At 46.8% G+C, this 14,930-nt stretch overlaps 2 protein-coding genes across 3 annotated transcripts; both read left to right on the forward strand.

Moving 5' to 3' along the window:
• The first annotated feature begins 20 nt into the window (after positions 1-20).
• fktn (fukutin) lies at positions 21-3,546 on the forward strand. Its single transcript, XM_076029010.1, has 10 exons — positions 21-639; positions 914-970; positions 1,160-1,360; positions 1,468-1,614; positions 1,726-1,856; positions 2,137-2,269; positions 2,457-2,586; positions 2,790-2,923; positions 3,045-3,169; positions 3,286-3,546. Exons 1-10 carry the CDS (start codon positions 538-540, stop codon positions 3,497-3,499), a joined length of 1,374 nt encoding a protein of 457 aa, XP_075885125.1. The 5' UTR covers positions 21-537; the 3' UTR covers positions 3,500-3,546.
• A 617-nt stretch (positions 3,547-4,163) lies between these two features.
• fer (fer (fps/fes related) tyrosine kinase) lies at positions 4,164-14,853 on the forward strand. Of its 2 annotated transcripts, none has more exons than XM_076029013.1 (19): positions 4,164-4,341; positions 5,758-5,970; positions 6,518-6,649; positions 7,316-7,489; positions 8,259-8,542; positions 8,631-8,768; positions 9,197-9,316; positions 9,512-9,634; positions 9,814-10,012; positions 10,146-10,244; positions 10,398-10,604; positions 10,730-10,852; positions 10,989-11,045; positions 11,226-11,344; positions 11,425-11,519; positions 11,773-11,896; positions 12,343-12,497; positions 12,624-12,746; positions 12,845-14,853. In XM_076029013.1, the coding sequence occupies exons 2-19, from the start codon at positions 5,902-5,904 to the stop codon at positions 12,979-12,981; spliced, it is 2,478 nt and encodes an 825-aa protein (XP_075885128.1). In that variant the 5' UTR covers positions 4,164-4,341; positions 5,758-5,901; the 3' UTR covers positions 12,982-14,853. The 2 variants fall into 2 exon arrangements, with proteins under 2 accessions (XP_075885128.1, XP_075885129.1); XM_076029014.1 differs by lacking the exon at positions 4,164-4,341 and adding an exon at positions 4,371-4,503.
• Positions 14,854-14,930: the final 77 nt, after the last annotated feature.

A 14,930-nucleotide genomic window follows, 5' to 3' on the forward strand; every position in this document is an offset into this window, starting at 1 on the left:
AACATCCCTGGTGGAAGAACTATTAGGGAATCTCAGCGGGCAGAGCAAACACTTGGCTGGGGGGAGTCATTAGTGCCCTTTGAGACATCACTCAACACGAGTGTACTAGCGCACACCGTGGCAAATGGAGCAAGTAGAAGTAAAGCGTCAGCTTTTCCCATTTCTGACTAGAAAGCTGTCAGTAAACAGATTATTGTGGCTATTATTGACATTTTTGGATAGAACGTGGTCATCAATATTAGTTTTAATTGTTAGTTGTTCTTTGTTTTGTTTAGCGTGTACTGTCCGCAAGGCCATATGATGGCGCTGTTGCCCATTGCAAATAATCGTGAGTTTTACTCTGAAGATCCAGACAGGAAGCGACAATTGCTCCCTTGGGCTCTTTTTTTTTACAAAGATGGTGGCGCCGCTGAACACAGCCGTTAGCTCGGTCTTTCGTTGCACATCTTCGCGATTTCACGGCCATTAATGGTGAACAGAGAGCGTGTGTGTGTGTGTTGACGTCATGAGGAGCACGTTGTCGTGCATCGTTTCCGGATGCCTCGCGTGAACCGGACAGCCGTTTTGACGCTGCTGATTGTCAGCAGCTCCGTGTTCCTACTGTTCCAGCTCTATTACTACCGGAAGTACGTCAGCAAGGTGAGACGCCGGGGATGCTCATTTCGGCTGTTGTCGGTTCTTCTTGCTTTTCCCACATCCAGTGGAATAAGAATAGTTCTTTGGTAACCTATTGATTATTAAATAGAGACGCAAGTCTGAATTTTACTTGATAAGAAGCCAAATTCAAATGTCTTTGTTGTCGTCATTATTAAACTATTTAAATATTTTTGCTGCATATAACTTTGACGTCATTTTCTTAGTTATAGATGTAATAGATATAGTTTATAGTCTGATTTTCAGTCTTTTGTTTCAGCCTGGTCCTCACATCCTGAGTAGAACGGGTCACCTGACTGGCAATGACATCCAATGGGTACGGGAACACCCCATCAAATCATCATCAAAGTTTATCATCTTATTAAATGAAAATATTACAAAGTGCTTCACAGCAGTTAAAAACATTAACCTGTATTGTCACCTCTGTGCTGACCTTTTTTTTTAGTTGTTTCCCTGTATATGCATATTGTAAGAGCTCTTACACTGTTTGTGTGTGGTTCTGTAGCAAACAGTCAAGAAGTTCCTGTCTCTGGCGCAACGCTTCAAACTGCCATTGTTCCTTGGCGACACCGCTGCGCTGACGTTTCTCTCCCAGGATGCCTTGCGGCAGCGTGACAGGATGGTGCGTGAACCGCACTGCACTTTCCTGTGCTCCGGTCGACCAGTCACATCCTTTGCACTGTACGCAAATCTGTGGAAGTATGATGTAAGAGACATGCTCACGTCAAAAATGTGTGTAGAAACAAAAATCAATGCCCAACCACGCACTATTGTATATTAACGATTAACGATTCTGACTTTTTTTTGTGCCAGCATGGCTTCCTATTGGCTGCGGAACAAAAAGGTTTCGAAGTGATGGAGCTGCGTGGCGTGGACCCACGACTGGCTAGTCTGGACACCCTGTCAGGAGAACAGATCCCGCTGCACCTGCTGCTCCGCCTACAAGGCTACATCATCCAGGTGGGTGGGGCTACACATATGTGACCCTGAGCAGTATCAGGCTCCACCACCGATCCTCTGACCTTAAATTTAATGTTGACTTAAATTGCTTTTTTCGTTTTTCTGCTCTAGGTGGTGTTCCTGTATGACCGAAGTGGAAACTACCTATGGCACGGGGCGCTGCGCCTCAAGGCCAACATGGACAAAAACTTTGCCCCGTTTAAACTGCTGGACTACGGACGCCACGCAGGAGCTTATGACAGGTGAAAACGGGATCAGCCCTGTCTTATAATTCGTGATTTCATATAAAAAGTTTATATTTCTCATATTTCAGTGCTACAATGATACAGCATTGAAACTGTGGCTTAAGACCTCAGTCTCCCCCTGCTGGCTGTGTCAGTAACTACACAAACATTTTGCAAAGTTATTCAGGTGGAACAAGACCTGTGGTTTCTTGACTTAAAAAATAACTGATGGACCAGTTGGATTCACAGCTTTTCTTGGAGTATTTCATTTTGTGTATTATTTCATTGTCCCTTGCAGACCCGAGCTAGTCCTCACTGTCCTGGATGGCCTCGATGTGCGAATCCCTCGCAACATTACCCGCTTCCTGGATGAGCAGAAGCACGCACACTTCCTGGAATGCCATCACCGGGAAGCTCGCACCTTCTTGCAGGTGAGATTACTTTTATTTTGAAAGGTTGTACGTCAAATGAGATGTGAAGGTGAATATGAACTTGACTATTTATTTTACTGTAAGATGCTTTAAGGGTATTCATAAAATTGTGAGCAGTATTCTGACCCTGACTGGTGACTGTTTCTTGATTATGGATCTTAAATGGTTCCTCTCTGTGTTGGTGCAGCTCTACCCCGATGACTCCTCTCTGGAGGCAGTGGAGTTTCGGAGAAAAGTGAAATCATTGCTTCATCTAACCTCTCAAATCCTGACACGTCTTGGCATCCCCTTTTGGCTAAGCAGCGGCACTTGTCTGGGTAACATTATAAAGACAAATAATCTACGACCCTTAAAAAATATACCAAAAATGATGACCAACTAGCATTTACACATTATTTAGGTTCCAATTTGACCATTTCACAATTCTATGTTAAATATGAAGATATAACATAAGATAATTGGTGTATAGTTTACATTATGTTTGACGCCAAGTCTTTTTTTAATGTCATGCCCCCTGCAGGCTGGTTCAGGCAGTGCAGTGTTATTTCGTATAGCCGGGATGTTGATATTGGGATTTTCATCTCAGACCATCGATCTGACATCGTGCCAGCGTTCACTGATGCTGGTCTCTCGCTAAAACACAAGTTTGGCAAGGTGAAGTAATTTTGAATGATCGACTTTCTTGCTTCTCCAAATGCAATTTACGTTGGACGTCAGTTCGTCCATCATGTTCCCCAATGAGGCGTTTCTGAGTGTTGTTTTTGTTTTCTTGCAGGTCAAGGACAGTCTTGAACTTTCCTTTTTGAGTGATGACATCAAACTGGACATTTTCTTTTTTTACCAAGATGGAGACATCGCTTGGAATGGAGGAACACAGGCCAGGAGTGGCAGAAAGTTCAAGTTAGTCAAATAGGCACCAAGAAGAATTATACTGCAAGTTTCCCTCAACGGGACAATAAGAGCTCATCTTAACTTATGTGAGGACTTCTCATGATTTGCTTCTGTGCTTTCCTTAGGTATGTCTTCCCTCTGTTTTCGCTCTGCTGGGCAGAGCTTCTGGAGCTAAAAGTTCGTGTTCCGTGTGAAACGCTTGACTACGTGATGGCAAACTATGGCCCTGCTTGGAGTGTCCCGGTCAGGAACTGGGACTGGAAGACTTCACCAAGCAACGTGCTGGAAAATGGGATTTGGCCTCATGATGAGTGGACAGAACTTATTCAAGTTTACTGAGGGGAAGTAACTGACACATTGCAATAAAGAAATTGTACGCGAGAACAGACGAAGTGGTGCTTTTTGAATGTCAAAAAATGTATCCAGATATTTGTCACACTATGACATTAATGACGATGCTGGTGAAGAAAAAAGAAAAAATGGCTGTAAATAAATGTTTTGCACGCGTTAGTCATTCGCCAAGCTCAGTGTTTCTGCTGGACAATAATAAGTCGCTTAAACAATCAGGATGGAAATGTAAAAAATAGCCTGTTGTACAACAAAAAAGTGTATTATTTAAGGAGAGTGTAGCGAACTGGTAGCCCTTCATATGACTCAGGATCCATGAAGTAGCTCTCGGTGCCGAAAACAAAAGGTTGGTGACTCCTGGTATGATACGATTTTGAAAGCTATGCTGATGAGTTTCGTTCGACTCGTTTTTGTTGGCAGTGCAAGCGATGTGGCATCTTGGTTCCTACAGGCAGCAGCATCTAGTTGGACTTCAGAAAGGTTGAGGTCAAGGTCTTGACTGTGATCGTTTTCGTTTTTGGGGAGGTGAGGGTGGTAGGGTGGTCTGTACCAATGCTTCCAATGTCCGTCCAATGACGCCAAAACCTGCTCGTTTTTTATTCGGTGCCCCCCGCCCCACTCCCATGTCTACGTTGCCCCCCTTTCCGTTTCCCACGGAAGCCCCTCCCTGTTAGCCGTTAGCCGCCTAGCCGAGTATTCCTGACGACAGGAGGAGTAGCCGGGGAAGCAGCGCGGAAAAACACGGGGAATAAGAGGTCATGAGCCCTGCCAAGTTCGACAGAGGACCGCGGTGACCGGACAGCGAGTCTGCCGCCGACTTCAGCCGCTTTACGGTGCGTTGGACTCGGGAGGGGGGAAAGGGAAAGGGCCCGGGACAAGTCGACAAACGGCGAAGCTCCTCCCGACTAACCCCACTCCTCCTCTGCTCCGCTGCTGTCTTGAGCTTTTCTTTATTTACCGGGAACAAAAAATGCCGCAAAAAGCACACGTTCGAGGTGGGGAGCAATCCGACTGTGCCCGTCCGACGTGTGAGCATCTGTCTCATGAGCTGTTTTGACGGAGTTTTTGTTGTTGTCCCTCGCCTCTTGGCATCACTTTTCCCCCAAATTCCAGTGGAAACTTCTGCCGTTATCCTGTTAGCCGGCTGCTAGCTCGGCTCTCGCATTTGTTTTCATGGGAACAGACTGTCGCCGTTTGCCTAGCTTCCGTTTTCCCGTCTCTCTCTCTCTCTCTCAACCAGTTATGGTGGAATTTCTAAGGGTTTGACGGTGATTTGTTTGAGAATAAATAGTTAAAAAGACGGAAGGTACCCTTTGATACTCTGCACTTAAGGTTTGGAAAACATGGGCGGAAAAGAGTTTGGAGGTGTTTGGTTTTTTTTGAAGAAGGAAACGTCACGTTTTGACAGTGACTGACAGGATTGGGCCACTTTGACATCTAAATAATCATTGTATGTATACACTACGAGTCAAAAGTTTGGACACATCCTATGAATTGAATGTCTTTTCTTTCATTCTCATGACTATTGACAATGCAGTTTCTCACTGAAGGCTTCAAAACTACGAATGAACACACATGTAGGAAACAATAAACGTGTAAAACACGTTTTATATTTAAATTCTTCAAAAAATAGCCACCTTTCATTAAAAGCATATTTAGAGTTATTTAACGTGTGTTTCTTTGCTGCATAATTACACATATCTTGCTCATACATTTGATGTCTTCAGTATCTATATGGAATGTACAAAGTTGCAAAGTTAAAAAACAAATTGCATGAGAAGGTTTGTCCAAACCTTTGACTGGTAGTGTCGGTTTATTTTATTTTTTGCAGTTTTTGCAGGGTAAAAAGTCATGTTTGGGTTTACAGTCAATAACTATGTTGTTTTTTTTTACTTCTAAATGTATGAAAAATATATATATTTACAAACATTTGCATCAACCTGCACAGAGCTATTTTCAGACGCAGGTGTGAAAGATAGTAGATAGATTTTAAACCGTGGCATGGGCTTTTGGAAACCAATGGGTTCTTCTGACAACTTCTGTTCATCTCTGTTCAGTTTTAAGCATCGGCCGCACATGCATTTTGACTTTTTGCTCAGCAAAAACCATGTAAGTTATAGAGCAGATGCTGTAGTAGAAGCAGTGCGTGTCAGCAAGCAGCTTGGTGTATCGACAGCATCAGTTTCAGAAGCTACACCTGCCCTCGGTCTTCATCTTCTGATGTCCTGTCCTTCTTTCTGTCTCCGCAGAGGACCATGCAATCTTCCCTTCATCGCCCCTGTTGTTAAAGTGTGTGTGTGCGTGGGTGGGTGTGTGAGTGTGTGTGTGAGAGAGAGAGAGAGAGAGAGAGAGAGAGAGAGAGAGAGTGAGAGTGAGTGAGTGAGTGATCGAGGATGGGGTTTGGTCGGGATCTGAGGAATTCCCATGAGGGATTACTGAAGCTGCAGGACTGGGAGTTAAAGGTACAACCCTAAAAAACATTGACTTTAAAACATCTTTAATCAGCGTACCGCGGTGCCGGTGATCCGGCCCTAATGTAACTTATGGCCCTTATGGCATGTTAACCAATTATCGTTCTCAACTGGTGGAGTCTCCCTGTCCTTTTGATGAAGTCACGACCCCAATTTATTCCACTGCACTCAAAATTATTCCAACAAAGTAAAAACGCCAGCCCACCCACTTTCAGTCATGTCTAGTCAATAAACTATTGAAGTTATTGAATTTAATTGTGTGTCCTGCAAAATAAATTCCCAACATTTTCTTTCTCAATATATATATATATGTTGTATGTATATATATATATATATATATATATATATATATATGTATATCGCGACCCACTTTTCGGTCGCGACCCACCTGTTGAGAAACACTGACTCACCACGTGACCACAAAACCCCCGACGAGACCAAACAAATAGAATTGAGGACAGTCGATGGCAAAAAAAACCCCAAAAAAACAACAACCACTGTCTGGCTCCTACATTGACCTGCACTTGTCACTATGCAGTTGCTGGAGACGGTGAAGCGCTTCATGACGCTGCGGGTGAAGAGCGACAAGGAGTACGCCACTCTGCTGCTCGGCATGACTCAGCAGACGGAGAAGCAGGAAGCCGCCGATTATGTCAGCACTGTGAGCAAGGTGAGCCGAGCTCCGCCTTCAACAAGCCCTGCATAACTTAGAGAGAGTAGTTGCATGGACTGTAGATAGATAGAGATAGATATAGATATAGATATAGATATAGATTGATACATTACTGATCTCCAGGAGAAATTTACGTTTCTAGCTGCTTGACGAGGGACCCAGTGTAATAAAAGGCAAGCAAAGAGCTAAACTAAAGTATAATGACAGATAAAAGTATGGTATAAACAAATAAAATAAAATCTGACACTTCCTGAGTATACCTGTATAGAAATAAGATGCAACATACACTTGTTGTACAGTTTTTCCTTGTACAATATTATATCTAAGAGCATTTCTTTTGCCATTGATTTGTGTCTACACGGGGAGGGAATGTAGTATATTGAGCAGACTATTATTATTACTATTATTATGATTGTTACTATTATTTTCGGTTGTGTATTTAAATGAGAAATTACATCAATGTTTTCAATATATCCAGTTCGGGTTGTATGGTTGCGAGAGCTTCAGTGAAAACAGTGAGACTGATCGATCTGCCGACTCCTTGTTGTTGTGTTTAGAAAAAGACCTAGAAAACACAACCAACTGTGTGTGTGTGTGTGTGTGTGTGTGTGTGTGTGTGTGTGTGTGTGTGTGTGTGTGTGTGTGTGTGTGTGTGTGTCTCAGTCGTGGTCTCAGGTGGTCCGTCAGACGGAGGCGTTGGGCCGCGTGATGAGGAGCCACGCCGATGACCTGAACTCTGGTCCTCTGCACCGCCTGGCCACGCTGACCCGGGACAAGCAGCAGGTGAAGAAGAGCTACCAGAGTCTTCACCAGCAGCTGGAGAGTCACAACCACAAGGTCGGCACCAACGCTACACCACACTCGCCCTTCCTCACACATTTTCAACAGGATGCCTTGGTTATCCTGGCTCAACTTATCCGTGATGCGGTTGCTACAAAGTGGGATATGTTGTGGTGTAAGTTGGAGATTTAATGTGTGGAGTGAACCTGACTCCAGACCAGGCTCAGTACTCGGATCTATTTAGTCTCATCCTTAATCTCAGTCAACAGTCTTCACAAACGGGAACCATTAGTTGTTCCACTGCCCACTGCATATTGAGATTTCATTCAACTCGACCAGAGGTGGGCCAGAGTTTGACACATGTGACCTAGTGTGCCAGTGTATAATTTTTTCTGTTTTGTTGTTATATTTCTTTGATGTATAAAGTCTTTGTCTTGTCTTGGCCTCGAATTATAAATGTCTTGGCCTTGTCTCGGTCTCGATACTCTTTATAGTCTTTATAATGTCTTGCTCTTGGTTGGTGCGGTCTTGACCAGAGGTCCCCAACCACCGAGCCGCCGTCCGGTGCCGGTCCGTGGGTCATTCGGACAGAAAGAATAATTAACTTCCGTTAAATTAATCCTTTTTCATTCATTATCTGAGTCTGAACAATTTTATTTTGAAAAACGACTCCCAAACCGTCAACGTTTGTGCCGGTCCGTGTAAATATTGTCTCACATTAAACCAGGCCGTGGTGCTGAAAAGGTTGGGGACCGCTGGTCTTGACTACAACACCGCCCTCGGACCGTGACCATGTTGCTGTGCTTGTTGCCACTGTCGTCGCCAGGTGACCCGGAGCGACCTGGACAAGCTGAAGGCGGCGTACCGCCAGCTGAGCCGCGACGCCAACGCCGCCAAGGAGAAGTACCGCGAGGCGGTGGCCAAGGGCCGGGAGGCGGAGCGCGCCCGCGAACGCTACGACAAGGCCACAGCCAAGCTGCACAACCTGCACAACCAGTACGTGGTGGCGGTGTGCGGCGCCCGCACGCAGCAGGAGGAGCACAGGGGCCGCGCCGCGCCGGCGCTGCTCGACTCGCTGCAGAGGATGCAGGAGGACATGACGCTCGCCCTGTGAGTCGCCCGCCCGCTCGCCTGACTCCACCCACTACCCTCCGTCCCCCAGTGTAACCCCTACCCTCCCTCCCTCTCTCCTCCGCAGGAAGAGCATCCTGGAGGAGTACTGCGAGATCAGCAGCCTGCTGACGGAGGAGGTGGTCCGGGTCCACCAGGAGATCTCGGCCGCCGTCCAGCAGATCGACCCGCTGGCCGAGTACCAGCAGTTCATCGACGCCTACAGGTCAGCAGGGGGCGCCGTCGCCGTCGCCGCACGGTTTCCCTCCCCGCCCAAACACACAGTCCATGTTGTGGCGGTCTGTCCTTCTGTCCGTCTGCATGTCCGTCCGTCCCTCTGTCTGTCTGATTATCCATCCATCCATTTGTCTGTCTGCCTGTCCGTCCGTCTCTCCATCTGTCTTTCCGTCCATCCGTTTGTCTCTCCATCTCTATGTCTGTCTATCTCACTGTCTGTCCATCTGTCCGTCTACCTGTCTGTCTGACTATCTGGCCGTCCGTCCATCAATCTATCTGTCTGTCCATCCGTCTGTCTCTCCATCTCTGTCTGTCTGTCCGTCTTTCTCTCCACCTCTGTGTCAGTCTGTCTGTCCGTTTGTCTGCCTGCCTGACAGTCCTGTTTGTCCATCCGTCCCCCCACCACCACCACCACAGGTCTCCGGAGAGCCCTGAGGCCAGTGTGGACTTCGACACGTCGCTGCTGGAGGAGACGGACAACCTCCCGGCCAACGACATCCTGTGGAACACGCTGACGGCCGACAGCCTGCAGGCCATGTGAGGGAACACGCTCACGTCACTGCCGCTGCTCACCTCACGCTCACAAGAGCTTCTCCTCTCCCACACCTAACTTTAACTTTCTTCCCCGTCTGCATCGAGCCATGCCGCCTCAACTGGCATTGTACATATTTATTTATTTATTTTTCACGTCTGTCTGCCTGCCTGCCTGCCTGCCTGCCTGTCTGTCTGCAGGTTGTCTTCTGCGACGGAGGAGCTGAGCCTCACTCGGCAGAACCTCCAGACCAAGGAAGCGCTGGCCGACGACCTCCACGCCAAGATCCAGACCAGTCAGCAGAGCACCGAGAGGAAGAGCGAGTGAGTCCAAGGGGAAAAAAATAAATGCATGAATAAATGTAAAATAAATAGATACATAATCAGATAGATAAATTAATAAATAACTAAAGGAATGAATTAATGAATAAATAAATTGATAAATGCAAGTTGAGAATTGAGAGGCAAGCGAATGTTTGACCTCCTTCCCCTCGACCTCCCAGCTGCGTCCTGCTGCTCAGCCAGAAGCTCTCCCTCCTCGAGCTCCACCACGCCGTCCAATCGCTGCGCAGCTCCGAGGCCCGCCTCGCCTCCCAGAAGGCCCTGCTGGACGCCAAGATGGCCACCGCCGCTTCGCCGCCACCGCCTCCACCCCCTCCCGCGCTGCCCTACGAGGACGACACTCGCTCCGTCAGCTCCACTGTAAATAACCCGTTGATTTGCCAAGTCAAGGTCACAAATTCTGTTCTGATATGATTGAGGATGGGTTTTCTAACCTTGTGTTTGTGTATGTATGCGTCTCTCTGTCTGTGTGTGTGTGTGTGTGTCTCATCAGGACAAGACGAAGGAGAAGACATCTCGCTTCGACACTCTGCGTCACTCTCTGGCTGGAATGATTCGCTCTCCCAAATCCATGCTGGGTTCTTCCACATCGGTATCCGTCCCACCCGGCGACCCGGGCTGCGCCGCTTCACAAATCCAATTCACTTCCAGATTGGGATGATCTGTTGATGTTTATGTGTACGTCGCTGCCGCTGCTGGTCAGGGCTTCATCTGAACTTTTGAACTGTGTGTTTCTGCGCCGCAGCAATTTTTTGACGTGATTCCCACGTCTGAGCGCCCCCTGCCAGAGCAGGAGTGGTACCACGGCGCCATCCCTCGCACGGAAGCCCAGGAGCTGCTGCGGCAGCAGGGAGACTTCCTGGTGCGGGAGAGCCACGGCAAGCCGGGGGAGTACGTCCTGTCGGTGTTCTCTGACGAGCAGAGGAGACACTTTATCATCCAGCTGGCAGACGTATGTGCACACATGCACACACACACACACGCACACACAAGAGCAGCGTTACATTTTTCGTCTGCGTCTCGATATCTTTTGCACTGTCAAAGTTAACCTTGTTGACCTCGTTGACCTCTGGCTAGAGTCAGTACCGCTTCGAGGGGACGGGCTTCTCCACCATCCCTCAGCTCATCGAGCATCACTTCTCCAGCAAGCAGGTCATCACCAAGAAGTCTGGAGTCATCCTTCTCAACCCTGTCGTCAAGGTCAACCGCCACCTTTTTTCATTTGACGTCACTGCCGACGCTGCAAACCCAGAGGAAATGAGGCTCTGACATCCTTTTCTTTCTTTCTTTCTTTCTTTCTTTCTTTCTTTCTTTCCTTCTTCCTTCCATCCTGCAGGACAAGAAGTGGATCCTGAACCACGAGGACGTGGCACTGGGGGAGCTGCTGGGGAAGGTGAGCTCACTTCCTGTATCCCGTTTCCTGCTTCTTCTTCTTCCTGGTTTAGAGCCCAGTCCCAAGAAGCTGCTTCTGCTTCACGTACGCGTTGTTTAAAAGAGAGGAAAACACAAAACAACATTTTCATTGACGGGTGCTTTTCCATCCCTCCCACTCCCCTACCCCCACGTCAACCAGGGCAACTTTGGCGAGGTGTTCAAAGGAACCCTGCAGCGCGACAAAATGGCGGTGGCCGTCAAAACGTGTAAAGAAGATTTACCGCCAGAGCTGAAGATCAGGTTCCTGTCAGAGGCCAGGTCAGGCGCCACCTACTGTCCACAAATCAGCAACAATGTGTGCAATTGGCTGCTGCCTCTGACTGTCTGTCTGTCTGTAGGATCCTGAAACAGTACGACCACCCAAACATTGTGAAGCTCATCGGTGTATGTACGCAGCGGCAGCCCATCTACATCGTCATGGAGCTGGTTCCCGGTGGGTGGACCAAAAAAGTTTTTGAGGAAAGAAACAAACTCTGCTTTACATGTACTTTTGTACATGTATCTATACCAGTATCGGTACCGATACCAGTATTGAGTATCGGTACCGATACCAGTTTCGAGTATCGGCACCGATACCAATTTCAGAGTATCAATACCGATAGCAATATTAGATATCGGTGCCGATACCAGGGTTGAGTACTCTCCTCGTACTCGTGAAAACTCTTCCTCCTCCTGCGTCTCGTCAGGCGGAGACTTCCTGTCCTTCCTTAGGAAGAAGAAGGACGAGCTGAAGACGAAGCAGCTCGTCCGCTTCTCCGTCGACGCCGCCGCCGGCATGGCGTACCTAGAGAGCAAGAACTGCATCCACAGGTGAGATAAATATAGCCTAAATATGTAAAGTTCTATATATGTCATATGAAGGGTGGCTATTCTAGATCATTTAAAATATAAAACTGGTTTGAGTTATTTTACACTTTTTTATTGAATACATATATGTGTATATGTGTATTTTCTTCCCTTTTTAGATACAGACAATAGACAATGAAGGCACCCTTACAGATTCAAACATCATTCCATGGTTTAGGAAGTGTCCTCCAGAATAGACACCCTAGGTCCCATAATCACAGAATGGAGTCTGTATATCAGAAAATATTTCCATTTTATTTATGTTTAGCCCAGTACGTATAGGCAAAAGATTGAATTTGGTCTTGTGCCAGTCAGAGAGTGTTGAGGGTTTATCTCAGATCCATTTGCCACAGGTGAGATTCTATGTCGATCGCCAGTTTTAACTTTTTTCCCTCTGACCGTCCAATCAGGGACCTGGCGGCGAGGAACTGCCTGGTGGGAGACAACAGCGTGCTGAAGATCAGCGACTTTGGGATGAGTCGGCAGGAGGACGACGGCATTTACTCCTCGTCCGGACTCAAGCAGATTCCCATCAAATGGACTGCCCCGGAGGCCCTCAACTACGGTGAGTGCACCCGCGGCGTTGTGATGAAAAACGAGAAAATAAAATTGCCTCCGCCATCGGGCTGCCCCACGATTGGTCTCTCACGTCCATCCGGTGTCTCGTTGTGCTGTGATTGGCCCACTGCAGGACGCTACAGCTCGGAGAGCGACGTGTGGAGCTACGGGATTCTACTTTGGGAGACGTTCAGCCTAGGGGTGTGTCCTTACCCGGGGATGACCAATCAGCAGGCCCGAGAGCAGGTGGAGAAAGGTACAAAATGAAGAAAAAAATTGATGCCGATGAAAATTTATATTTTTGCCCCTGGCTTCCCAAATGAGCTGAAGGAAATGAACCCTCCCCGCCTCCAGGTTACAGGATGGCGTGCCCACAGCGTTGCCCGGAGGACGTGTACAAGGTGATGCAGCGCTGCTGGCAGTACAACCCCGAGGAGCGGCCCAAGTTCTCCGAGCTGCAGCGGGACCTCGCTGCCGTCAAGAAGAAGTGAGTGAGGCTTGCGGCCCGAGGTTTTCGCCACGACTGTCGTCGCACGACGCACTTCCAACCTTCAGTATTTGCCTCCTCCCCCCCCCGTGGGTGAACCGAGGACTCGACCAGCACTGGAGGGGGGGAGAAGACCAAAGGTCAGCGGCGTGGTCAATGTAGGCCTGTTCTCAAGAGCTACATCCTCTTAGATCTGGTTTTGTTGTTTTGTTTTTTTGTTTTTTAATGGAAATATGTTTTTTGGTTGATTATGTTTTTGTTTTTTTGTTTTTTGTTAAAGCACCAAATATTTGTTTGGTTAACACTAAACCCAGGAAATGTGCACATATGTCAGAGACCAAAGCTTCCTTGCGTGTTGATCCACCACCGCACCTTTTTTTTCCGCGCAGTTCCACAATACGGAAACGTATTGCATTCGCTGGATTAAAAAAAAAATCATACATTTTTATCCATGAAGCATCCTGTGTTGATTCAACTGCTTCTGCAGAAAGAGAGCGAATTCCAAAGTCCTTTCTCATAATTCTGAGATCTTTTCTTTCTAAGATAAGGTGCCTACATTTTTTTTTTTTATCCAGTGAATGTAATACGCGTCCGTACCGCAACACTAAGACATGTCAAACGTTTCATCAGGACACCACAAAAACGGTCCCCGTGCTAAGCTAAGCTAGGCAGATGCTGCTGCTGCTGCTGCTAACATGCGACTGTCCTCCAGGATGCAGCCAGTGAAAGTCAGACTCAGACTCTAAAGCCAGGGAGCGCCAGGAACCCCACCTGCATTGGAGTTCACTGACTGTAGCCAACCCTCTTTAATCTAGATTAAATAATTGAATCTATTTAATCAGTGTCTTTTGTTTCCACGTTGACCAGCTGGGCGATTGCCGATGGAAGTGTGTGTTCAGTTGGAGTTATTTTGACCACATCTGAGACTGACTAGAGGGAGGAAACACTAAAAACTGCCCACAGATAGACATACAAACCTGCACTGCTAAAGGCTGCCTCACGTGCACGCGCACACACACACACAAACGCACACACACCGTGCCACTTCTTTCAGTCAAGACCACAGCCTGAACACTACATGTTTTTCCTGTTAAGCTTGTTTTTAACACTACCACAAACACGCGACTTGGTTTCCAGTCTCTATTTTTACTTTATTTATTACATTCTTATTTTTTTTAATCGTTGTTTTTTTTTGTTTTTTGTTTTTGTCGGCTTACTTTTTTTTTGTGGCTGACCGACTGCGGCGACATCGCGTCGTCCTGAATCACCAGCAATAAACCCTCACCACGACCACACCGCTCCCACCGAACAATGCAGTTCCTCTCAAGTATTTTTGCTATGCAACGCAACAAGCCAACCAGTGAGCCAAACCTAAAGGCAACCTTCACTCCACTGCCCATCTTTTTCTTTTCATTTTGTTTTAAGTGCAAATCAATCAATCAGGTGGCCTGAAAACCACTGCAATGAAAAAACTTGACGACGCAAATTTTCCTCAGTTGTCGTGTCTCCTGAATTAAGTTGGACCACTTAAAATGTCTAACAGAAAAAAAAAAGTTTAATTTAAATATATATTAACTACAATTGAGATGGGGCGGGGGAAAGTAAATATGTAAATGGATGGTGAGTTCTGATTGGTGAACGTTACTTCCTGGACAGTGAGAGGATGGAGCCAAATGATGACGTCAGATCGCTGTCTACTGTTACTGTAAATAGATGGAAGATGTTTCTACAGTGTTCCTCTTGAGTCTTTCTTTGTTATTTGTGCGTCTGAACACTAATCATACGTTTGACTTTTATATTTGTCTAAAGCCTGTAAAAAATTAGTATTGTAGTGTTTACTATGATAATAAATCATAAGCCAATAGACTTGACGTGACGATATGACTCATTTTTACGTTTTTTACGTGTTTGAATGTGAATAGCGTGAAATTGTCGGGTCTGCAGCGTCACATA

The sequence above is a fragment of the Nelusetta ayraudi genome, unplaced genomic scaffold (assembly GCF_046127955.1).
Source record: "Nelusetta ayraudi isolate G7.1 ecotype Tasmania unplaced genomic scaffold, CSIRO-AGI_Nayr_v1 ptg000026l, whole genome shotgun sequence".
Lineage (NCBI taxonomy): Eukaryota > Metazoa > Chordata > Actinopteri > Tetraodontiformes > Monacanthidae > Nelusetta > Nelusetta ayraudi.